Source organism: Daphnia carinata, chromosome 5 (genome assembly GCF_022539665.2).
Source record: "Daphnia carinata strain CSIRO-1 chromosome 5, CSIRO_AGI_Dcar_HiC_V3, whole genome shotgun sequence".
NCBI classification, from domain to species: Eukaryota; Metazoa; Arthropoda; class Branchiopoda; order Diplostraca; family Daphniidae; genus Daphnia; species Daphnia carinata.
Window position 1 is genome coordinate 5680321 of NC_081335.1, and position 26498 is coordinate 5706818.

Sequence of the window (26498 nt, forward strand, 5' to 3'; positions counted from 1 at the left end):
CGATAAATAAACGGTCAACACAGTTGTATAGTCTTCATTTATTCCTGTACAATCCCAATTGTCCATCGAAAGCGCTTCCTCGCAATTACATCTTTGGCAATTAACATCTAACAATCAACACCAGCGGAAAAAGTGAGACATCCTTGTGTTTAAAAAAATTAGTCTGAGAATCATAAATACTGATATTTGTAGGGTATTGCCCCTAAATAGTGTCGAACTTCCATCTTAACTAATGGCAGAACAATGCTTTATGACTGTGCTACGACGATACAACAATACTTTGTACGCAACTTTTATATTTTCTATCTTCTATATCTTGCCCAGAGTTAGAGGCATGGGAGCTTTAAAGAAATAGAGTCAAATCAGTCACCACTGTGTATATATAAGAAAGACTGTTAGCCCAAACGCTGTCCCAGTTCGCTTCTACCCTGATACGTTTGATGGCTATTCAGCCTACCGAGAAGTTTGTCAACAAAATTATCAGCATTGCTGCTATTTCTGCAATTTGCCTTACCTTTTCTGTTTTCTTTTCCATCAATACGGGTTTTGCCATGTTATCTGTTTCAGAAGTGGCACCATGGCCTTATTTTTAATGCCTAAACAAACGCCGTAACGAACAGGTAGCACACATGTTCGTTGTCTTGTTGTATAGCTTTATGTCTCTGTATGCACCCAAATTATGTTTTGTTTACAATGAACTATCAATCGTAAAATAGATTGATTATAAAATTTGATTCCTCAACAAGCTTCGGAAATTCACAAAACGAATACATCGCAAACGACAAAACTCTAAAAATTCAATGTATGGTACATATCCAACCACCGAAAGAGCAGATCGTGGCAACTTGCATGAAGTTATGACTGTGTTTTAAAGATATGAGTTCTAATGCGGAAACGGAGAGGAAACATCGACAAATTGGATGGGAGAATATCCTTGGAAAAAAGGAAAAAAAAATTAAAAAGCTAATCCAGTGGTGGGATGAGTGGCAGGGAATGTAATTATTTAAAAAATGGCTCAAAAGAGAAATTACTATGTGTGTACATAATAGTCGGAGTTACATGCAAGATGTTGGTCCGTAGAATTTGGGGGTTAATTCTTACATTGCCATTTACCAAAGGTAAATATCAAACAGGGAGAGATAGAGAGAGAAAAAGAGAGATACAAATAGATAAAAAGAGAGAGATGGAAAGGTAATTATAGAAGAAAATGCTGAAGACTGAACAAAAGGGAGAAGGTCACAAGATAAAGTGTCAATAATTTTTGGCGTAATACTCTCGTTTAAAGCACATGAACACTTTATAAACGGTTGACCGATACAAACGCACCAGCTCTGACGACAACCAACGAAACAAACATATTGGCCTCAAGTTTATCAGGCGATGGGGGTTTGGTTAGGCACAGGCTCTTGACAGGGTCACGCAATCATTTAGCTGTAACCGAGTCGGATAGGGGGTCGCTGTGGACCAATTGTATAAGAATGGAGAATTGGATTGAGGTGAGGGGTTGAAGCGCAGAGGAAACAATCAGTGTGTGACTTGAGGACCAGAACCCGATCGGTAATCGACACCTTACTTGATTTCAGATAATGGCCTATTCTTTTTAACACCAATCATCCTCGTCTGAATCACTGCGTCCCTCTGCGGCATGATGTTGGAGGGTGCGATTGGATAGAGACCTCTGTGCCACTGGAGGCCGATCAGCTAGCCTGCGATCACTCGGCACTAGCGGGGGATCAACGGTGCTGCACTGGCCTGGTTTATAGCCATTCGGCATAGGTGATGGCAGTTGTCGAGCAACCCCACCTACGCCACGTCCCATGGCAAGGGCCTGTTCGAAACTGAGTGGTTCTAAACGAGGCGGTGGCATGTAGTCCTCTTCGTCGTCATTGTTAAGCGGTACCCCACAATTACTAGATCTCTGATGTGACGAGGCTCCTGGTAACTGAGGTAAGCGATCACGCAATCGGCCCATTTGTCCGCTGGGAATGGCAGGCAAATGATGAGTCCGAGAAGGGTGCGTTGGAGACGGACTTAGTTTGGGAAAGTTAATTGTTCCTCCGGGTCCCATAACTCCGCCTCCTTTGTCACCGAAAGGAAAGAAACAAAGCAATAGCCACCACGAGTTACACATCGAACCTACAGAAAACACAATACATTTTTTTTTAGACTTACCTAAATTACCAGATGTAGGTGACCGTTCGCGAGTTGAACGTTGAGTAGCCATGACAACGGCTCCGGCGACACCAAAATTCAGTGTTGAAGGATTTCTCGGTGTAGGTGGCAGTCGTCTTCCACCGCTGCGACGTTGAGGTAGGGTTGGATAACTATGCTGACTTAAACTACCCTCTTTCACCTAGATGGAAAAAAACAAAAACGTTCTGTTAGGTGATTTACACAGCCTTTCAAACCTGCAATCCAAAACTGTACGAACGACTTCATACCAAACCATGGTTGTTACTGCAAGGTGGAAAATGCTCGGGTGTTGGACTTCTTGAAGGATTCTCTTCTAAACTATTGGTAGCTGAACGATAGCCTCTTTTGACAGGTATCGGTGGCAAACGAGCCGGCATAGGGCTAGGGACAGGAGAAACTCTTTCGTCAATAAAGTGGTCTGGACTGTTGGAAACGGATCGGTAATGATGACTCTCATAGTCCGGACCCTGGAAAGAATAACGGAAAATTAGATTTCATGTACGCCCAATCGACAGCATTCAGACAAGCAAACCAATATAGAACTAAGAAACGAATATTTGAACCGTACCATAGACGGATGGATCATTCGAGATCGCAAATGTCTCTCCTGGCGCGTTGGTGTTCTGCATCGAGAAAGGCTGTATTCGTCGCCACGCAGCTTGGCTTCAAGTGTGAAGCGAAAATTATATTTTACCAACATCAATATGACTTCAGTTATTCTGAAAATACCTCTTGCTCTCCCTCTGCGACTCGTTTCGTGCTTTACAATATCAACAACGTCCGAAACTGCATCACTGAAGCCGATATCATGGGCTCGACGTGGAGGCAAAGGAGACAAGTCTCTCCTACGTGCACAAATAAAACAAGTGTGCTCCCGCGTATTATCATCTCTAGCGAGCAGACAGTTGTCCCTGTTATACTCTATTCCACAGCTTATCTTCTTTTACCTGTAACGAGGTTGAGGAGAATGCGAGCGACGCAAAGCGCAAGGCGAAGGCGACCATGCCCGGCTATTCGATCGATGCACGCCGGCTTCGGTTTCCGGCTTGAGCCGATGCATCACCTTGCTTGCGGATTCAACCGACGGTGGCCGTGAATCCTGTTGATGGTCAAGTTGATCCGTCAAGATTTCAAGGGCCTATGCGTTAAGAAAGAAAGAAGGATTGTGTCACACGGTGCGCTCTGCGATTACATTGCACGAGAGATCAACGGCTCAAAAAGCTGTTGATAGTGCGAATGAATTAGCTCAGCTAATACAAAGTGGGAATTCATTTTTGAATGGAAGAACCTACACTATATGTACAAAATAATTATGCGAGCAATACACTGAGATGCGCCCAACCAACTACGAGGGACGTAGGTTTGATGTAAGGAAAGCGTAAATGTAGTAAGAGAAAAAAATAACATGACAGTATGAGGTAAACGGAAGGGCCCAATACATTGTACAAGCTACCCACCTACCTGGCGTACATCTGAAGTGTCAAGAGACCGATTTTATGACGTATATATGTATAGTGATAAGATGAAAAGAAAATGCCAATGGAGCCAAAAACAATTCAATCGCAACTTACCGTAACCTTTATGCAACAAACGGGATTGCCTGAAAAATGGAGGGAGTCATTCAGTGGAACTTGCTTTGGTTTTCGCTTCCCGTTATAAATGGTTTAAATTTCCCAGAATTTCTGGCTTGGGTAATGCTACGTTAGAGTTGCAGACTTTACAAAAACAATTGGCTACCCAACCCGATTTTTTTTTGTTGATTGTTATTTTCTAAGTTTTGAATTTCTTCGTTTTTTTAGGAATGCAATCAATATGGATGCTAATGCACCACATCTAAGAAATGAAAGTAGTAATCTACAACAACTCCACGGTGATGATTCAATTCATTATGGTGAAATCCAATTAAGGGGGAGCCTATCTTTGCTAATACAATTCTTGGTCGTTAGGCTTCCATTCTGAGAACGTATTGCCAGGTTGAACAGGGACCCAGATAGATGCACACCTTCACGTATGAAGGTTCGAAAAAAACTGATACTTTACGTGTTTCGTTTTAAGAGAAGGATAATCTACTCGAGAGATACGTTAAAATGTTGTTGTAGTCAGTAGCTAATGCTAGTCATTGCATATCCAGTCGGCAGCTTACTAGATCTAGGACTACATCTGACTAACACCACATTATCACCACCATGACAAGTCATTCTATGGGCCTTAGTCCATTCAGCATCACTGCCATTGGTCACCTTGTTTGAGCTGCAATAAAGAAAAGAGAAACGGTGAAATTAGTTTACTGCGGCAGCTATGGAAACAACTATGATAGATGCACTGCATGATCTAAGACCACCTTGCGCAGTGGTGACGTTTCACTGTTGAAGGGTTGAAAATTACCTGGAGGAATTAGGCTGGCTGCTGAGTGCGGCGAAGCGATCAGGAGCAGGAACTCCAGGTACAAGATCGATTGCCGTGTTAGCCTCTTTATTCTCTTCCTGATGAAGTCCGCTGCCGCTGTGGTTTGCCAAGGTAGTGGAACCGGAGTTGGAATTAGGGTGAGAATGGGAATGGGGGTGAGCTAGCGAGCCTTTGTTGCTGCCCGTGCGGGCCATACTTCCCATTAAGCGTTCGAAGAGCGACTGTTTCTGTAGTTATATTGAATTTCGGCCCAATCGAGCCAGTCGCAAGGGTTGATGGCGATGATTAAAAAAACAAACAAGAGAAAATCAAGTTTAAGGTAGAAGAAAAAAAAAAGAAAAAAAAATACCAAGACTCAAGCAAATCAGAAAAGACAATGCTTATGAGGAAAAAAGGTGAGACAACATATCGCACTTCGTATGAAATCTTGCTCGTATTTAAATTTGAAAAAAAAATGTCATTCCTAGAATTTGGTTCTGTGTTGACATGCATCAACGCTGTGTAACGCAAAACCAAAAACTGTTAATTAGGTGTGGTCATACCACATTCGTTGCTTAATTGCCGAGTGGCAAAAATGCATAAAAACATCCGCTTTATTTTACATAGCAAAAGGAGTGTGTATGTACGTTTGTCTTCAGTAGCCTCAGTTCGTCGTAGCCCACATTTCAAATCGAGGTCATGACTCTTCCAAGCTTGGGATTTTCGTCCCATGAGAGCTACAATCCCAAGTTGAAGAAATGTTTGAAAAACAAAAACCCGCCCTATGAGTTTTTAATTTGGTAGACTTGCATTAATTGACAGTGACTTCTTGCTGATAGCATCCGCCTGCTACCAGCTTCTTTAATTATTCACGCACAGCACGGCGGTAATCGATTGTTTTGGTGAAAAGTATAAACATTGTTTTACACATGAAAAATTCAGGGTAATCGTAGGCGCATGCGGAGTTTTACGCTTAAAACGTAATTTAGGGTATCAAAAGTTCTCCTCCATGTCCCCAATAAGAAAAAAAAAAAATACGTCTACGAATCGTAACGTATTGAAGAGGTACATTGGAGTCCAATGAAAAAATTCTTTGCAAGGCGCGAACATTGCAAATCGGAGCGACTTTTCCAGTGAGAAAAAAGCCATAACGTAAATGAGTTAGGTGAAAAGTGGTTGAATTATTCTGCGTTGATTTGCCGTCGGTGAGTGGATAGACAGGGTGGGAGTAAAACCGGGATGAAACGTGCAATCCATCAAGTCGTGCATAACAGATTCCTTGTAGGAGGAGGTCAAAGGATTAATACATAGGACGGATGAATGCATTAAACACACCTCCCACGACGGTTCAGTTTACCTGTTATTTGATTTTTGTTTTCTTGTTGTTGTTGTCCTAAACTGAGTCAGCTTTTGACTGCAACTGACTATCTAAGTCTACAAATTCTATGAAACACCCAAAAACGTTGTTACGGCATTCAGCAAGCACATGCCTCATCTATCTACTGCGGAACAAGCAAAGGCTACTTAATAAGCGCAAAGTAAAAACACATCGACATTTAGATGGGGAATATAGTAAAACAATGTCTAGTTATGCCTGAAGCGGATTTGGGAAAGAAAGCTGTTGGTGCTTGACACTATAATCAAGCCTTGGTATAATGGCAGAAAAAAAAAAAAAAAGAAAAAGAGAAAAAAACGAGGAAAATGAGGAAAACGACGATTGAGATTTTACTACCGCTTCAGGAAGAGAACACCGAGCGGTGGTCGTCTTCTCCTGGAAATATTCACAGACAACGAACCAAGATATCCATTTGAGCGACGAAACCACCATAATGCAGAGAGAGAAAGAGAAGGAGAAGAAGGCATGTGTATGTGAATGAGATAAAGAAAAATGAAAGACCAGTTAGAGTCAGAGTAATTAGACTAAACACTGACTTGAGTCACACTGAAAACGTAGAACAAAAACGTAACGGAACAATAACGAAACAATTGCTATTTCCGCAATCAACGCAAGACATAGTCGAACATGATCAACGTCAATCACGCAATCACCCACGGTTCAAGTCTACTAGGAAAACTTTTTGTCGTCAATCCGTATTATTCCAAATAAGGGATCATTCGGGTCATACAGGTAGCTATAGCATTTTGGTTCTAGCGTAAGCTTCCGATTCTGAACAACAACAAATGCCAACTCACACTATGTGGCTATAACAGTTGTGTGGAATTTGCTTGTTTCGTTCAAAAAAGTGTAAGCGGCAATGGCTTCTAAGTCCGTTCTCTGGTAATACTAGGAGGCTATGTCTCACTCTATGAGTTGACATTTTTCGCTAAGATAACAAGTTGAACTACTGAGAATCCTCTTAGGATTACGGCATGTCAAAGAGACTATGGAAAACTATTGTAATTCTCATTAATTGTCGCTAATTAGATTTTTTTCGTTGTTTTTTTAATAGTTTTTTTTTTTAAACTAAACTGGCCGGGATCGTATGCTTTACCACAAGGAACTATAGGGAAGTAATGTTCCCGAAGGCAGTGTACTGTAGGACACATAGAATGATGACTAAAGCGCCGGAAAGACTACAGGTTTCTAGCATGAGGGTTAAGTGTGGAAGAAAATTGGAGCAGGTCGAAAGGAAAGGTTTGGATTGAGTGTAAGATGACGGATCCTGCCTGACTAAATCTCCCGCTCTGTAGTTTTCCAGGTATGTCATGATTATTTTTAACCGTATGTGTTACGTAGCCCTACGACCCGCAAAAGAAATACGCGAGTTTCTCAAATTTGGCAAAACATTAAGTAAAAATAGAACTGGTCGCAGACTTGCCCGAAGTATAAAGAAAAAGAAAAAAAAGGAAGAGAGAGAGAGAGAAAAATGGCAAAAAATAGACCACCACCAACGTACCGTTGATGCAGATGCTTCAATTTGACCAAATCGAGTCGTCTTCCAGTTTTCCAAGATGAGCAATCCGCCATAAATCTTACCAACTGTCAATTTCCCCGTATTTAGTTCTTCAATTATCCAAATATGAAAGAAAAAACGTAATAATCCGTTAGTGTGGTACGGGCGTCAGTAAGCGATAACATCGGACGGAAAGGAAGAACAGAGAAAACGAACGTCAATAGTCAAAGAAGATGTCTAAATACCGTTATCTGGCGGAATGATTAGGTCAAGAACTTTTTTAGCTTGTAACGGCCAAATTTTCTTGATTGTCACGCGCAGCTCTTGATTCGCTTCGTCCATCTCGTCAGCTGCACACAGACGGTTGAAAAACACACACAAAAAAAAATCATTAATAGATCAGAACAAGAGAATCGTGAGCTTCCAATAAACGCAAACAAAAAAAAAAAACCAAGAAACAAAAGATTAAAGATTTTCTGAGCGCACCAGGTCTCATTTTGATGCTGAGATTCTCGCGGATGAGGGCAAATAGCGTGGAAGTAAACTGAACCTTTCCGTCGACATCTACTGGCATGTTCATACGAATAAGTTTTTTGTAAGCAAGGCGATAGGGACACTTATTGCCAAAGCCAAGTGGTGGATCCATATTTTTTAACATGTCGAACATTTCTGTGTAAAGAATTTTCCCACTGCCAACAAAACATCAACGGGTTATCACAAATTCCGTTCTTTTTTTTCGCTGTAAAATTCTTTGATTTACGTTGCGTTTGGATCGTACTCGGCCCATATCCTGATGAACTCGTCCAAATGGTGAGCACCAAGGATGGACGAGTCACGCGTAAGGTAATCAAAGTTGTCCATAATGACGGCGACGAATAAGTTCAACATCTAGAACGAGAAAAACTGCTGTTAAAATCACTGCATGAAGACATACGGAGAGGCTTATATTCGAGATAGCCACGGGAATTCTCCAGTCACGCCATTTCATACCAGAAATGAACAAAGGAAGATAAAGGAGACGAAGTAAGCGTAGGCCAAGTTGGAGCCACACTCTTTGTCCTCGATGACTTGACCGTTCTCGAACTTGAGGGCTCGTGGATCACACTGGCGGCCGCGGATGCATGACAACATGATGTTAGGCCAAGCTTCACCTGTCGCACACCTTTTGTTCCATAAATTCAAAGGTTATACAGATTTATAAACATTTTTTTTTTCGTCAATGATAAAAGGCAGAAGGATTTGGTATATTGAAGAAAAAGAACTATGCAGATGCAATGTGAATGCAAGTTCAGCGAAATACTACTTGCATGTCAATTTTAGAAGTTAAAGAAAAACTCGAGCGTTCTACGTATTCGGAGTAAAATACAAAAAAAAAAAACATGCTTTCACTAAGCCAATAGTTACGATGCAATGATGGACACTTTTCTTGCCTTGTTTATGATAGGGCTTCCATGTCCATTTAAAAATGGCTTGGCTATCATTAGTCATTACCGTTATACAGCGCTTCGTACTGGCCATAAACAGATATTTCAAGATCGTGAAAAATGAAATACCGGCCATTGGCCTTAAAACGATGCATTTGTTTTTCTCACATGGCTAATGAAAGGAAACACGAAAAGAAAAATGATAGCCAAAGGAAACCCTCACAGCCGACTACTTGCCTGAAAAGCAACATCAAGCCTTGAATAAAGCTGCGAAAATTGTTATGCCGATGGATGTGCGTCGTTCCAGGTTCCAGCAATATGTTACCAAACACCTATTCAAGCAAAATGAGTGTCTCACCGTTCATTACTAGGTCACGTCTTTAGAGAAAAAAAAACAAAATGAGTAAAAAAATACAGCCACAGTCCACGATGGTGCAAATGTAAACGACGCTCTATACAGTAGATGTCTAGCATTGTGAACTATATAATACAATGATCAACTTTTCGAGCCATCACACGGAATATAGGTATACGTACGAACTAATCAATACAGGCTGCCTACCGTACACTATTTTTGTTCGAAAAATAAAACAAGGTGTTCAAATGCATATCAAAATTGCCAAACCGAGCATGTCCAAAGTTCAACAGGCAAATTCGGGCCAGGGTAACACATTTTTGTTTGTATGCACTTCTGGCCATCGCATCGCATCTACCATCACCAGTTGACTACCGAAATGACTACTAAAGAAGCGAATGGTTCGATCATTTTTTTTTGTTCCCCTCGCGTTAGCAGTTACCGAAAGAGAAGTAAGAGACCGCCTATGAAAGACTGAAAGTTGTTGTGGCGGTTGACTGAAGAGTCCGGATCCAGATGTAAATTTCCAAAAACCTTATACACGCATAGACACATGTTACTTTCGGTAGCCCGAAACCCCATCAGTTGGTAGGTTGAAAATCCATAATCAAACATCACTGTGCTACATAAGCTCACCGCTTGAAAATGTGTCACTCAATTTTGTAAGCAAAACTTTAATTAAAAAAAAAAAACCTCGAAAAACCCCAAACAAAAACCATAAAAACCCAAACGAAAGAGAGAGCTTATCTACATTGTACGAAAAGAGACGTACCTGCATGCCGATGATGGCATAGATGAAAAACAACATGGCTATCAGTAAGCAGACGTACGGTAAAGCCTAGACGAGAAAACAGGAATAAGACACATCCTGATGGTATGCGGAGTCATGCCGTAGACAACGAAGGGTGAACTTACTTTGAACGACTGTACAAATGTCCATAAGAGAATGCGGATCGTGTAGCCTTGGCGGAGAAGTTTGATAAGACGAGCCGCTCGAAAAAGCCTTAAAAACCCGACGTTGATGAAGTTTTCCTATTTTTGGAACAAACGAGATGTAGCGGCAGCAAACCACAGTGGGGTACAAGCGTATTGAAAGACCGTGATATCGGTTATAGAGCTGAATGAAAATGAATGTTCGCAGTATATTTACCCCAAATTCAACGACGAGAGCATCGATAATACTGCCGACGACGGTGACGAAGTCAAAAGTATTCCAAGGATCTTTGAAAAAATTCTTTACGCGAAGAAAAAAAAAAAGAACAGGGCGAGGAACGAACGAGGAAGAAAGAGATGTTTTAGAAATTGAAATTGAACGAGAAGGTAACATCAGGATAGAGAAACATAGACACCAAAGGACGCACGGAACAAAGACAGGAGCGGAGAATAAGAGAGAGAGAGAGAGAGAGAGATGGGGAGACTAAGGAGGAAAGAGTTAGGAAGGAGAGAAGGATATGAGAAACGAGGAGCTTAAAGAGAGTGAGATAGAGAGTTCAAGGAGACGAAGGGATTACTGAATTTTCGCCTCGAAAATGGCGACTCAACAGCTTTACTTCCTTCCATCGTGCTCCACAAATCAATTGGATTGGGCGTAGGAAGGTAAGAGTGCCTTGTCAAAGTCCAAGCGAATGTCTATAGATTGATATTTAGGCTAGTCGAAAACGAGAAAATCGTAGGACAGTGTACAACGATGCCATCAGATGGACAACGAATCGCAACGTTAGAGTGACGGCGTCACGAAATTGGACGGAAAAAAAAACGAGTTCACCGTACGGAATGTCGAAGATGTAAGGGGAAAAATGGGAAAAAAACCTTTTGACAGGGTGTAATATGTAGGTGAATCGAGAGTGGGGCTATAACGGCGCAAATAATACGAATGTACCTTGATTCCGAAAGCAGCAAGTTTGAGTATACATTCGAGCGAGAAGAGCATGGTAAAGATAAGATTCATGTAGGCCAGGATGTCGGCAAGTGCAGGGGGGGCCTCGTAGTACTGCGGTAGCAATAGCGTAGTTTTGGGTATAAGGAACAGGTTTCGGGATCATGAAGAATGAAGCGGGTGTTTGTAGCAGAGACAAGGGGAGTGTAGGCCATGGAAAACCACAACAGGTAGTGATGAATAAAAAAATTAACCAAAAGATTTAAACGGGACAAAAAAAAATTTAAATAATCACAATAATAAAAAAATAAATCAATAAACAAACAGGATCCAAAGAGAAAGACCAAGGGAAAAATCATAATAAAGGAAGAGAGCAATACACGTGTGGGAGCGGATGCAATCCCCCCGAAGAAATCAACAAATGAACAACGTAGTGGTGAGGGGAAATGGACAGGGGGTTGATAGGATAGAGAGGGGGCAAAAAATTGAGAACAAACCAGTCCATTAATTATCAAATCATTTCCCAATGAAAAGAAAACATTTAGAGTTGATGACAAGATCGAATACTGAGGTACATCCTGTTCGTTAGTTGTTTGTAGTTTAAAGTGACGTTCAACGGGTGCTTGTGCCTACATCATACAACGTGTGTCATGCATTACCAGAGTTTTCTAAGCGTATAGTGAAATTGGATTGCAAAATGTACTGGTCGGGCCGTCAGTGGCCCAGTTTTGGAAAAGGTGAGTCATACAGAAAACGACAGGAATGCCCCCAACTGAATTCCGACTTTGTTGATGGACTTGGTCAGGAGCCAAAAGTGAAGGTATAAGGCGTGCATGGTGAACCACCAAATCGCGAGCGTCCATGCATGCAAGTCAAATAACGGAAGCCATGACACGTCACTCTCACACTAATATCTTTAGGTTTAACTGAGACTCTTTTGTTTGTTTTTTTGTGTGTGGCATACTATCGCCATACTGTCCGCCCATTATGAGTCTATAATAGCTGTCAACCATTTCGAAAACTACCAAAATGCAACATATGTATTAAGGTACCACAGTCGCCTGCTGCCAAGACGTGTCCTGAATCTATTGGGTTGGATTAACGGACGGCTTCAAAACGTAAACACGCAGTCACCGCGACGTGAAACATGACAGCAATAACTCAACGAATTTCATTGTTCCTTGGCGTTCACTTCACGAAGTACGTCATCGCGTTTCACCTAGTCTAGTAACTCGTCTCTTCCAGTAAGCCAACGTGACCCATAAGACCACAAGACGAAAAGGAAATGGACAGTCTGACGAAAGTGGAAAGCTGTGAAAGCGCACGACAAAACGACACACACAAATGAACAGCACACACCAATAATCGTCGTACATTCCTAATTCAATGACTGAATGCTTAACGGGGAAGGCTATTCTTCTTATTCCTGCTTCCCGTCTGATGACGGTCACGAGGAGTATCGCAAATGGACAGTTCGGAGCTAAATGAGGCCAATTGTTTGGCATTGGCCGGATTACGGTGGCCACGTTTAGCATCATCACTCTTCGCAAAGCCAAGATCTGGGGCGAAAGGAAGCATCCGCATATGTAACAAGGACATGTATATATAAAGAGGGAGTGAAATAAAATTCAGAGGAAAGAATGAAAGAAGCCTAGAGAAAAAAAATTTAACGAGGGGATAAAGGATAGATGACGAAATGAAATGAAACCGTGGAGAAAGAATAAAACGATATGGTGACGAGGAACGGAAGTTATGCAAAAAAAAAAAAATAAAAACAGACATTAGAAAAAAGCGAGAGTGAGATGAAAAGGGAGAGTGAGAGAAAGAATAGAAGAGAACTCGGACTTTGACAAAACTGAGACGGCAGTGCGACTAAGATTGACACGTACGTATAGTTTTAAAGGGCACACATACACACAGAAGAGGACCACAGTATATCGATACCGCCTAAAGCCCAATGTGGAGACGAAACTGAAACGTCAGGACACAATAGAAGAGAGAGCTGTCGAGTAAAAGCTAAGAGTGATGGTCCATAGGGCATTCTCACAAGCCCACGTTTAAATAATTTTGTTTTTCCGAAGGCGATGACTATGAACCGCCACATCCGGAATCCCCACCCCACCCCGTCGCTTGAAACCATCCGCAACTGCGCTGAGATTTGCTTGACCCCAGGTTTGCAATTGCTATTCAAGCAATTAGGTAAGCGCGTTTGTTTGTTTGTTTGTTTTTTAAGGAGGGAAAAGGCAAAAATGGGTGGCAGGTGGCGGGTGAAGGAATGTGAGCTTCCGTTATATAGCATGACACTCGATCGGCTTACCCTCACTCCAAACGAGATGATTTTTAGCATACATTCAATGCTAAAGAGTGCGGTGAAGGCTGTATTCATGTAATGTAGCGTCTCCTTGTACAGGACGCTCTGCTTGTAGTACTGTAAACGATATCGCGCGCACCGACGTAAACACCAGCAGGATTTTTGTTTTTGTTTGGTTAGGAGAAGGTGAAGAAGAACGAGGACATGAGGTAGAAAGGCATCGCCAATCGAACAAAGCAAAAAAGTTGACATCATTCATGAAAAAGAAAAGCAAAATGTACACCTCAAGCACCATAGCACATTAGGAAATTTACGCCGTTCTATTCTCGTTAACATTTTTTTTTTCTCATGGAAAAACATCGCAATCGCAAAGATGGGAAGATAACGGACAATCAGAGGAAAACGGATTGCCGTCTGATATTTCCCTCTTGTAAAATCTACTTGTTAACCGTATTGCGTTATGATCAAAAGAACAGCGAAAAAGCAGGGAAATGATTAAAGTAATTTGAGATGTTCTAATTTTTACGATAGTAATCGGTCACGTTCTTTTTACGTTTAAAGGTATATCGCGAATTGAGCCTAGTGCTCGTCGCCTTCATAACCGAAATCCTTCGATAGGTGGAGCTCGGCCTAAAATTTCTGTCCGGAAGAACTTAATACGAATGAGTTGTGTAGCCTTTCTACAGGATATCGAATTAGGCAATCGAAGAACGGCGACTAACGCTTATTCATAGCTTTTTGGTTACGTACCATGAAATTACAGGAAGACGGACTACGAAAACAACGAACGAAGGAAGATTGAGAGAGAACGGACAAGTGCACACGACACAAACGCGGCAGACATGCACGGTGACGCAAAGACGAAACGAAAGGTGTAAAATCATATGGGTTTCCATAAAAATCAAACGCAAAGGATTCACCCCAACCAAAACGAAGATATCAATGTAAACCGTTATGTATCGCAAACGCTGTTTTTTTAATTATTGTTCGAACTGGCATCCACATAAAATCTATGAAAAATGGGCGGAAAATTGGCGAAGAGCACTCAGGTTAGGGCGGCCTTATTAAAGAAAAAAGAAAAAAAAGAAAAAAAAAATCACGCGTCGTTGTGTAAGTCTGCATGCTATTCCTTACCGCTGGAATGATATCTTACGCAAACACTACGAATGTTTATCAACCGTGAGGCGTCATGTTGCTTCAGAATTCACACACTCATCCAACAAACAAACAAAAAAAATGATATCAAACAAAAATCTGCACGGTGCTCTCATACACAGCAATGTTCATGCCGGATACATGCGCAACGTACAAACAGCTTCTTAAGCGTGCGATATTCAGATTCATGCACAGGCCTGTAGTGCGGAACACCACGTTGATGCAGTTTTGGTCAAACCTAGTGGATGTGGGATCAAACGCAAATAGTCGGAATTCATTCACTTGCTTGCCGTTATATCTAACCACAAACGTGAACGACCGTTGGCGTCCATTTTGGTTCGGCGATTTTCCATACCAAGTGCATAGTTGGCATGCCACGGAAATTTGACAAACATGCCCCAACATTTAGGAACATGCATGAGCGAGAGCATGCGCAAATGGTGTGATTGTTACGCCGAACCTACTGCTTAAACACTACTTAAAAGTTTTGAATCCTACCATTAGGTATTACTTTTTTTCTTTGATTTTTAATTTCTAACATTATTTTACGGCGATACGAGTTAAACTGTTCAATTTTCGGCGCCAACCCTCTCGGCCACCGTATTAATTGATGGCCCGTCACAAAATTTACCAAACTGCTAGTTCTTATTTGAAATTTAGTTACGACTTTAATGGACGTACCTTCATCATGAGGAGGAGTGTGTTGAGGACGATGAGGGTCATAATGAAATACTCGAATGGAGTTGATACGACTACCCGCCATATCTTGTATTTGAAGGATTCCCGATCTTTTGGCATATAGCGCTCGAGTGGCTTTGCCTGGATGGCAAAGTCTATACACGATTTCTGTTCGAATTCGATTTCAGTTTATAGGCAATCGATTATTGGCATGAGTTTTTTTTTCTAATGCTTATCGATTTTTTAGCACAGAGCAGCTACAGTGTCATAAGAGGTGTACCTGATTTTTATCGATTTCTCCGTCTTGAAGTTCAGCCTCACCCTGTTCCTGGAAGGTGATAATAATGAGAGCTACGAAGATGTTGACGAAGAAAAAGGGAAAAACGATGAAGTAAACGATGTAAAAGATGGACATTTCGATCCGATAATGAAGAATGGGACCATGGTCTTCCTGCGTTGCGGCCATGGAATTCTGCAACACCCTTTAGAAAGCGAATGATACGTACAAACAGAGCAGTTAGCAATGTGTTAACACTACCAAAATGAACTTGAATGATCAAGATCTTACTGTGGCCATCCTTCTCCAGTTTGAACGGCGAACAAGGTTAACATAGCCGCCATGACGTTGTCATAGTGAAAAAGCTGTGACTTCCACTCGCGTCGCTTGACTTCGGGCGGTCGCTTATCGTTGGAAAAGGTGAAATATTCCCCTCTGCGAGGCAATGTCGAATAAAGCGAGCAAGAAAAATTCGAATTTAGTGTTTAAAAAAAACAAAAACGTTGACTATCGATGCATAGTATTGCAAAACGGTCTGCGATGACAACGTACTGGCAATCGTCCTGAGTGTGCTTGCTGTCATCGGTGCAATAGAAGAATTTGCCGTTGAAAAGCTGGACGGCAACAACAGCGAAAATGAAATGGAAGAGCATGTAAACGATGAGGATATTGAAGACGTTCTTCAGTGAATTCACTACGCAGTCGAAGACGGCTTTTAGCTTCGGCACGCGCTTGATAGTCTTGAGCGGCCGCAGCACACGAAGCACTCTCAGCGACTTGATGGTGCTCAAATTCTGACCTGTCGAGCTTCCCCTAAAATTGATGACAACGGTTTTCCGGTCATTGGTTAATTATTGAAGGAGCTCAGCTGGATCGAGGAAGGGAAAGAGGATAGAGCGAAATATAGGAAGGTGAAAAAAACGAAAACAATTGCGTTTCGGAAGTCAATCAACAGCTACGAGATCAAATAAAATTCTCAGTCAGCCACGGAAATACTTGGGGTTTAAAACAAGACTCAGTGCGTTAGAAGCATTGAAAAAATCTACTGAAACATCAAATACTGAGACCACCCATGTTATTATACTGCCGACGGCCGCTTGGCAATCCCAACTGGATTTGGTTCTGAAACGGGTGATGACGAAGATTTAAAAAAAATAATATACGTAATGAAGCGGGTGAATAGGTGTGGAAAAGAAAGGGCGATCGGGGTGTTAACGATTACTCACGAGAAAGCAAAGGCGACCAGGGCACAGATAACAACGGTAGCGTCTAAAATGTTCCACAAATCTCTACAGTAGGAGCCCGGGTGGAATACTACACCTAAATCTATGACCTATAAAGAATTAGAAACGTGTCATATAATGTGATATGTAGAGGGAAAACATTTGGCAAAAAGACTCATCCGAGCCTCAGTGACGTTGACTCGAATGTCAAACAGGGTAGCACAATTAAATACTGGGAAGAATACCGTACAATTAATCAACCAGTAAATATCAATAATAATCAATTCACATTTGTACGGAACGTCTATCTACGGCCATGTAGACCTACTTTACGGCACGTATATGGAATGAGAATCCCATAGCAGATACCTGGCGGTAAGAGAAGAAAACAAACCTGTAATTCAAAAACTCAATAGCTGCAATACGATGGATCGAAATATAATCTACAAAGAGTTTTGAAGAAGAACAAGAACAAGAACAAGAAGGAAACAAAGGTAAAAAAAAAAATAATAATTCAAAAGAGCGATAGCCTTTGATATCCTTTTTTGGGACGTCACCGGATCATCGCTCTAGAAACCATAGTATGTCCATGAAAGGAAACCATTTAAAGTTAACGGATGTACACGACCGGGCGACTCTAACGTCTTCACATCACGGGGGCAGCAAATGTGTATGTCAAAGGTGTGAAATCCGGTGGAGAAAACTACGGAATTCAAGCAGAGGCGCAAATTACAAATACCTAATATGTATAGAGATATACATATGAATGGGAACCAATGGGCTCGTACAGCTGCATGGAACAACCAGTATATACACAGACCAGAACAGCAACAACTTCTACTGCTGCAACAGACGGTGTAAAGAGGATGTGGTGTTTTTTTTTGTTTTTTTTTGTTCTTTTACAATGAGTAGCTAACTAGCTACCTTAACTTTGGTTTACCAGTAGCTGTGCTCAGTACTCACATCATATCGAACGTGAAGGACACTGCGGCGCATATGACCACAACTGCATCCATGACGTTCCAAATCTCTCGCAAATAGCTGCCTTGGTGGAGTATTATGCCAGAATCTATCACCTAAAACGGTCATCGACCCAATGGTGCGTAACCACAAGGTAATTGATTCGCGTTTAATTACGAAATAAAGGACCCTTAACGCGCCATAATACTTGCCCTTTTCATTGACGGCAAAAGCATTTAGATCTATGTTTAGTTTGATATTGTAGGTTAAAAGTAAGTAATTAAATGATTACATCGGTACGTTCGGTGGTACTTTTAGTTCAACTGACACGTGTGAGGAATGTCTTTATTGAAGGGTTCGGGACGTACCTTAAGAACCATTTCGACTGTAAATACGCCGGTGAAAGCGTAATCGAAGTAGTTGAGGATCTCGTTCCGGAAGCTGCCCTCTTCCACCGGATCTTCAGCGGCTAGGGCGATGCTACTCAAACTGATGACTACCATGATAAAAAAATCAAAGTAAGGCAGGTTCACCACCCAGTGAGCAGCGCGCCGGACCCTGTTTCGTTATTGCACGTCGTAATATTTGTCCGGGCAAATGAAAACAAAAATTTGCATTCAATTCGTGCTCTAGACGTGCTCAACTTTGGAACGAAAAATAATAATGTCGCCTTACGGATTCGTTGGAGACAATATAAACATGGAGGAGTAAGGCAGCATTGGTTTGGGCCCCATTATGTCGTCATCATCGACATTGTCTCCAGTCTTAGCGTCGCCATTCTCCTCGGACTTGTGTCCCCGTTTGCTACAGACAAAGCAAAGACAAGAAAAATTGCAACCATCATTTGAAGTTGGGGATGTTTTTTTTTCTATTGCTTCTTGTCCACCCTCAAGTTTCAGCAGGGTCTTCAACTTACCCTTTGCCTTTCTTAGAAGGGGATGTCGTGTCCAGTTTTGGCGAGCCTTCGCTGCCCATGTGAAGTGCTTCCATCTCCTTCTCCAGCTCTTGCTGCTGCTTCTACTCAATCGAGTTCAAAAATGTGATTCAAAACAACATCTTTTGTTATTTTCTCATAAATTATCGTATGCATCTTGGCCAAAGAAACTGACGTTTGCTTGTAATGCTAACCAATTGCCAAATGATGGCAGAAACTTTCAATTTCCTGAGAAAAATGGAAACCCTTTAATGTCCGTTCATTTTTTTTTACCTCTTTGTCTTCCTCTTCTTGCTCTTCCTCGGCGGCCGTCAGTTCTTGAGCGTTCGCCAAATTGTCGACGGCAATGGCCAAAAAGACGTTGAGTAGAGTGTAATTTCCGAAGAGAACCAGGATGATGAAATAAAGAGAGTAGATCATTCCCCGCCGCGATCCTCCTTGGGACTCGATACCTTGGTACATCACCTCGTTCCAATCCTCACCCGTTAGAATCTGTATCGGTATTCCAAATAGGTTAATCATTGAGTCGACCAGTGTTTCATTCGCGCGGATGTCTCCGAAAATGGTTGTGAGTTATCACGCGTATACAAGGAGCTAAAACAAATTTATTCGGTGGGGGGGGGGGGGGTAGACAAACCTGGAAAACGGTGAGCAAGGCAATCGGAAAGCTGTTGAAGTTGGCTGGTGGTGTGCCCTCTGGGAAATTGAAAGCCCCTCCAAAGAGTTGCATCCCCAATAAAGCGAAGATCAGAATGAACAAGAAGAGTAGAAACAGAAGAGAGAGGATAGAGCGCATCGAGCTCAGCAACGAGATCACCAAGTTTCGCAGTGAGGACCAGTACCTATGGGTCAAATTTTTAAAAAAATTATAAAATGTAAAATGAAGAGAAAAAAAAATGAAAAACAAAGGAAAATCATTAGCAGTGCATCAAAGTTGCGATTCAATTGGTACACTGCACGCATGCTGGACGAAACTTACTTGGTGACTTTGAAGACTCGGAGCAATCGCAGCGCTCTGAGAACAGAGAGGCCAAACGAACCCGACTTGAATGCCGACCAGATAACTTCGAAAATCGAGCCGCTGATGACGACGCAATCGAAGCGGTTGAACGACGATTCAAAGTAGATCCTCGGACCCAGTGCATACATTTTGATGAACATCTCCGTCATGAACAAACCCAAAAAGGCAAATTCAGCGTAATCTATGAGCAAGAGAGAGTGTATGCCATTATTCAGTTATTGTATGTACCATTTTTTTTTTTTTTTAGATCAACGATGAAAGAAAAAAAAACAGCTTACACAAGAACTCGGTCAGCCACGGGGGCTGATTGTAGTGTTCGACTGCCACGCAAACCGTGTTGAAAAACACCAGAACAATCACGAACCAATAAAACCACTGCTGCTTCACTGTGTGGCGGATTTTAAACCTGCAGAAACAATGTCAAATGCAAATGCAAACGCATTGTTAATAAAACACTAGACCGATGACTCTGCCGAAGAAAAAGCCGTGGCAATCATTTAATTGTAATTAAATTAGGGACATACCTTAATCTTTTTTCGGCTCTCCAGAATCGCTTGCAGGCTCCTTTGTTTTTCACTTTGGATTTGAGATAGGAGGCACGAGAGAAACCTGATGTGGAACAGAGGAGAAAGCAAACACCAGGCAAACAGCGTTAATCGGATGTACCATTGAAAATGAAACGATCGATGCGCTGCGCGCAACTATTGCGACTGCAGCTCGCCGTTACAGTGCATCAGCGAAACGAAAATCAAGTCAAATCAACTAAAAAAAAAAATGAACCAAAAAATAAATAAATATATGTAGATACAATAATGAATTGCGCTAAACATTCCCCGGTAATCAAGGCTACTGTTTCCTCTGACGTTACATACTGTTTCAGAAGCATGCACGAATATGAGCAAAAACCATTGCGTGAACAACATTTGTACGGTTTGAGCTCTAGCTGAGACTACTGTCCAACGCTAGCTCAAAGAATGACAATCAGCTCTACACTTGTTGTGCACACAGATGCAATAGGAAATCTAGACTAGCATGAGCAGCAAGTCGGTAACAGGCTCACAGCGCATGAAAGTCAGCTCATACACGGACAAAAACAAGGTCTACCGTACTAGCGAGTCACTAGCAAAGAATAGCCATAACCAATCACGCAAGGCGTGTGTATATACATCGTATATAGATATACAATGATACTGTTATGTATAGATATACTGACAGTAGTCCAAGTTCAGCAGCACGATACAGCTACGTACAAGATTTACGGCACGACATTATATACGAAATGCGTATATAATTAATCAACTTGGTTATCGACTAATGGAAATAGAGACGCGCATGGCAGCAATCGAAATTCCCTGGCGTTGCGTTGCTGGTCTTTACCTTTGAACCCTTTTTTCTTAGGCACTGCATTCGCCGAGCAGCACACAACCGCGCACACGCATCATCCCACGTTCATAAAGATATTGGACCATTAGCTTTGGTTATGTTTCTTTTTTGATTTTTCTTTTTCTTTTTGTTTTGTTTTTAAATCTGCGAATTAAACTCATTTTTGTCATAAGTAAAAAGGGGCACACAAACACACAACAACACAAGTGATCGGATCTAGACTATGAAGTGAATCTGGTGGTTAGCTCGGAAAAAAATATGAATAATAGCAATTCTTGAAAAGAACAATCAGTATCGAGACGAGGAGCACAAAGTTCAATCACAGAAATGTTGAAATTGTTGTTTAGAAGAGGTAGATTTATAGAGAGAGAAAAAAAAGAGGGTGGCAAAAAATTTGAAAACTCACTGCACACCGATTCCTCTCTTTTTAAATACTGATTTACTCCTCACTAAGTCACTTTGGTAATGTATTAAAGAGATTGAAATTGCGTGAGGAGATATTGAGATATACCTTCGTCGGGTTCGTCTTCGTTTTCCTCGTCTTCTGTGTCGGTGCTGCGGCTCTTACCCAAGTGCTTCAATTTTTTCCGCTTGGCCGCTGCTCTTCTTCGAGCTGTGCGTGGCAAACAAATGAAAAGCGCCGACCCCACCCGATTTAGAAGGTGATATTTGCTGGTGTAACATCTCTGAACTAGACAACCGCATTTTCATACCTTCCATGATGTGAAGCTTCTCCTCTTCCGTTGTTCGCTCTTCTGCTAAGATCACTTCCTCTGTTGATTTAAAACGAAACATTAGAAGAGGTCAACGAAGTCCCGATAACCGGTGAAAGAGAAAAGGAAAGGATAGACAACACGGCGGGCAATTTGTTCAATCAAACGGGTAAGCGAATTAGGAAGAAGAACCGAAGGCAAAGGCAAGGGTTGCGTTAGGAAGATGGGATGTGGCAGAGCAGAAATTGAGTTGAAAATATAGATTAAAAAAGAGAGAAAAGAAAGAAATGAGAGACTATGCACAAAGTCCACCTGCTTTGCAGATCCATTCAACGTAGCCGTTGAGTTCGCGCTCCAGTTGCTGCTGACGGCGCAATTTCAAGAAAGCTTGCCTATTTTCTACGCGCTCCCTCTCCTTGGCAAATTCCCTATTTACACCGTCATTCAATATGTATGAAATTAGTTGAGCGAATATTACCAGCAGCAGTCAGCAGAATAAAATACAGCACGTTAGCGATACCCAAGCATTTTATGCCGTCTCCGCACTAACAAGATGAACAGCTCAACTTTACTTAAAAATATAATTAGCGAATTTTTAATTTCGAAATCAGTGGAGTCTAACTGCGGGGAGGGGGGAGAGAGCACGTTTTTAAAAAGCCTTGTCGACCTACTTAGCGGATAAACGCCTGCTTTTTCGAAGAGCAGAGGATTAAGGATGGATGTTGTGCGTGATTTTTTTTTGGGAAGGAGGCGGGGAATAGGGTCGGTAACGTCGTTAGGATAACAACCTGCTCTGCTAACCCAGTCGAAATAGGCTGTAAATCCTTGGGTGAATTCGCGATGCATTTTCTCTTTGCGGTATTTTTCGCGCCGTTCGCACCGGACACGCTCGTTTGAGAATTCCCTTCATTGACGTAAAATTTAGCATGCATGAACGTATTGTTTATGAGCAGTTCAAAACAAAAAAGAAACAAATAAAATGAGTTTTCTTTTTTTTTCTGATTTTCGTAAGTGGACTTGGATTTCGGAAGTGAACTTGGACTTGGACTTCAGTCACACAGATAATTAGAACAGTTCTACTTAATCTATTTTGCTCTAAAAGTATGGCTTAAAAACGTGAATTGCACGTACCCGCTAAGTACACCAAGTACTAGATTGAGCATGAAAAATGATCCGATGACGATGAGAGGAACAAAATACACCCAGTTGTACGAGCTGCCCAGGGCATCGTTGGTCTGCAACCATCCAACAAAATCAAAAAAAGATATTCGTAGTTTAGAGTTTGTTGTTGCAACATTCCGTTGCTCTTTTCTTCACGTCCAAATATACTCCGTGATAACGTACCCAATAAAGTATGGAAGTCCAACCCTCCATAGTAATACACTGGAACACAGTCAGCATGGCAAAGCCGATGTTGTCAAAGGAGGTGATGCCAAAATTGGGACCCTCCCATTTCTCCAGGCACAGCGATGAATTATAATCGCATATGTAGCTGCCCGCGACGGCCTGTGTTGCATTGTCCGTATTACAAGGCGTTGCCAGCTCGCCTTCCGCCAGGATCTCATCTTCAAAATCAAACGCATTATTAAACCACAAGTTGACACTTGACTGAGAAAAGTTACAATGAATAAATAATTAATAACCACAGTTTCATTTATATGATAGCTGTAATTAGACTTTCTTAATCATGCCGAAAAGAAACAACTAGACAGCGTTGACGCGCTTCTTTACTTACTCAAGTCTTCAATGCTGTAACACGTCTTGTGAAGTGCTCCAGAGTAAAATTCGAGACCAATAATGGCAAAGATGACAATGGCGAAGAGCACCAACAGTCCGATCTGAAGTAGAGGGGCCATGGCTTTGATGATGGACTTGAGCACCACTTGCAAACCTTTGTTTTTTTTTTTTTTTTTTTTTTAATTGGAATTGGACACATAAATGTTTGTTAGCAGCAGTCTGAATCTACGTAACTGCAATGGAAATCTATAGACACTTTGACTAGAGAGCAGAAGGCCTAAATCTAAATCTCTGCTGTTCGATCTATCTAAGTATGATACAAAGGCGTTCTAGAATATTTGATTGGTGGCTGCCAAATGCGTATGATTAGTCAAACCAACAAAACTGATGACTACAAGAAGTCCCATGCAAATCACTACAAACAACTGGGTGGACATCAAGTCGGCTCACTAAGCTGGTCAGTTAGACCTAAAAAAAAAACTAGCAATGAGAATGATTTTTGCCTCCGCGTTGACACAACCAATCCGCTGACGGGGAAGACCGAATTATTTCAAAATTCGCCATACTACTCATTAGTTTGAATGAACTCGGAAACCAAAATCATCCCTAATGCTTTAAGTTTAAGTATCCCTTTTGGATTTCATCATTTTTATTATCACGGAGTCAAAACCGTAAAGTTTTTTTTTGTTTTTTGTCTTTTTTTTAAAGTTATGTAAAGGCCGTTGGAGGACGACGCAGTGCATCGATTAAACTCATTAAACAAACAAAAAATATCTTGCCCTTCTTATATTTTGTAATTGTGTTTTTTTTTTTTTTTAATTTTTTTTTTTGACTTACAATTGAATCGAGAATTTTGCCGTTAATAGTAAGAGAAAATGGAGGATGTAACGTGACTTTAAGAGCCTTCCTTATTCATTCGAATAGCTGGATTGAATGACAATTTTGCAAGAACTTACTAGGAATGCCGGACACAAGTTTGAGCGGTCGGAGGACGCGTATGGCACGGAGGGTGCGCAAATCGACGTCCAGTTCATCTTGTGCGAACAGCGTCACAAATCTGCACGGAATATTAATAAGCCACCACATACACAATCCACCAATGTTCTAGCATCGCCTGCGTAACTATGGCCTACGCTAGGACAATGGAAAAAAAAAAATCTATGAATTCTATTTAAATTGTGACTGTCTAAAACCATGTACAGTATTTGTATACTATCCATACAGAGAGACAATATGAAGGATAGCTAGTAGCGTATGTACAATAACACATGGAAATCAAGCACTCTAAGGAGACTAGGCCTAGTTTGCTATCCTACTATAAAATTAAATTACTCTGTAGTTATGTACATAGGAATGAACTTTAAATAACATGATAAAGAAGGCTGCAAATGATCCTTCTAATAAATTTGATCGTTGACTTCCTTTTTTTGGAAAATGTTATCAATGGTTCCCAGCACAAACAAGTTAGGCGGCTGGTTGCGCTATAAAGCGACTGAGAGTGTAGGTTTAATTTAGCATGTTGGAATGGGGGCTAAACCTACACATTTTCTTCCTCGTTGAACTAATAACCTGCATTAACGTTGCCTAATAGTTAATTTTACGTTAGAGTGTACTTTCTCAGAAATGCGGGGAGAGGAAAATGTAGAAGAAGAAGCCATTTACTATGATGGTTTCAAAGGAAACAAGGAGGGGCCAAACTGTGTGACGCTTTCAAAAAAAAAAAAAAAAAAAGAGAGAAAATAGCCAATTATCGGAAGGATCATGAGCAGCGCTTTGAGTGACTCGTTGTAAGCTATAGAGCATTTACATCTGATCCAACAGTAGGTCTACTCCTTGGCTAAAGCCAATCAAGCAGTTTACTACGCATTACTTGCGTTAGATGTCCACCAGATACTCGGAGACGAACTGACTATAACCAATTGACATGAGGAAGTATAATGTATATACACAAGTGTTAAATGACAAACGACGAAGGACAGTTGCCTAGATGATCTCCTGAATGGTTGTCTAGTGCTAGAGCTAAAGGATGGCTCTATATGTCAATTAAAAAAGTCCCAGTGGAACTATAGAAGAAAAGCCTTTACAATTTTAATCTACGTTGTGTTAGCCGAACTTACTAGGAATGCGTGAGACCAATTTGAGAGGTCTCAGCACACGAAAGGACCGTAACATACGCAAATCCACTTCCACATTTGCCTCGGCGAAAATGGTCATAGACCTGCATAGAGTCAGGTGACCCGAGTTTGGAACGATTTCATATTTAATTAAACGTTCGACTGTGGCCAATTATGAGAAATGATTTTAACGACCAATGTTGGTATACATAGGATCTATCTAGTTGGGAAAATGATGGAAGATCACAGGCTAATCACTAGTCATTTCTTTTGGTCAGCAAAACCATGAATTATTGAGCAGATCTAAGAAAGATTGGCACATCGACACAGAATGAAGTAGAATCAGTTTACCCTGTGACGACGACGACGAAATCCATCATGTTCCAAATGTTCCTCAAGTACGAGCCGCGATGTAGGGCGAAGCCGAGGGCCAATATTTTCAACGTAGCTTCCACGCAGAAAATGCCCAGAAAATAAGGCTCTGTTTTTTCCTGTACAACAACGAAGAAAACCATTAGCAAGAATGACGCACCACAGGCTTGACACCATTATTTTAGAGTAACATGTTGGTTCAAACTAGACATAGAAAAAGCCAGATGCCGACTAATTTTATGTTTATATCAAGTGCAAGCCGTTTTAGAATATTACTGAGTAAACTTTTTTGCTTGCATTTGGGACTTCTTGTGCTGCTGTTAATGTGATGATGAATAAATATGCGGAACAATACTTAACCAACTTCCGAGCCAAGGGCGTTTTGTCACCACCAGGTAGATGTTCCTCGAGAGCCAAAACCACACAGTTGGCTATGATGGTCAACAAAACGGCATACTCGAACGGAGTACGCATTAAGCGGTTAAGGAAAAAT

General features: G+C 41.4%; 1 protein-coding gene across 5 annotated transcripts; it reads right to left on the reverse strand.

Moving 5' to 3' along the window:
- Positions 1-784: 784 nt before the first annotated feature.
- Positions 785-26498, reverse strand: LOC130696909 (voltage-dependent calcium channel type A subunit alpha-1-like). Of its 5 annotated transcripts, XM_059495439.1 has the most exons (41): positions 26366-26498; positions 25985-26124; positions 24476-24576; positions 23518-23673; positions 23127-23347; positions 22914-23017; positions 22095-22210; positions 21783-21842; positions 21581-21682; positions 21064-21087; positions 20211-20295; positions 19965-20092; positions 19645-19867; positions 19303-19507; positions 18939-19157; positions 18648-18748; positions 18407-18535; positions 18100-18289; positions 17735-17847; positions 16101-16361; positions 15840-15983; positions 15552-15753; positions 15275-15439; positions 13445-13555; positions 10402-10485; positions 10167-10283; positions 10024-10089; positions 9134-9228; positions 8463-8634; positions 8233-8360; positions 7959-8161; positions 7718-7822; positions 7476-7582; positions 4579-4826; positions 4434-4443; positions 3141-3331; positions 2923-3038; positions 2762-2856; positions 2442-2660; positions 2173-2353; positions 785-2079 (listed from the first exon to the last, which is right to left on the reverse strand). In XM_059495439.1, exons 1-41 carry the CDS (start codon positions 26477-26479, stop codon positions 1601-1603), a joined length of 6030 nt encoding a protein of 2009 aa, XP_059351422.1. In that variant the 5' UTR covers positions 26480-26498; the 3' UTR covers positions 785-1600. The 5 variants fall into 5 exon arrangements, with proteins under 5 accessions (XP_059351422.1, XP_059351425.1, XP_059351423.1 ...); XM_059495442.1 differs by lacking the exons at positions 4434-4443; positions 4579-4826; positions 9134-9228; positions 17735-17847 and adding exons at positions 9694-9785; positions 16775-16881; XM_059495440.1 differs by lacking the exons at positions 4434-4443; positions 4579-4826; positions 9134-9228; positions 13445-13555 and adding exons at positions 9694-9785; positions 11131-11241.

Bases quoted from the DNA above. Each gene is read 5' to 3' on its own strand.
- LOC130696909 (XM_059495439.1), bottom strand. From the start codon at position 26,479: ATGCGTACTCCGTTCGAGTATGCCGTTTTGTTGACCATCATAGCCAAC. The intron at 21,683-21,782 runs GTATGAAAATGC...TGCCACGCACAG, and splicing joins GAAGCTTCACATCATGGAAG to CTCGAAGAAGAGCAGCGGCC. The intron at 7,583-7,717 runs GTATTTAGACAT...GGATAATTGAAG, and splicing joins AATCATTCCGCCAGATAACG to AACTAAATACGGGGAAATTG.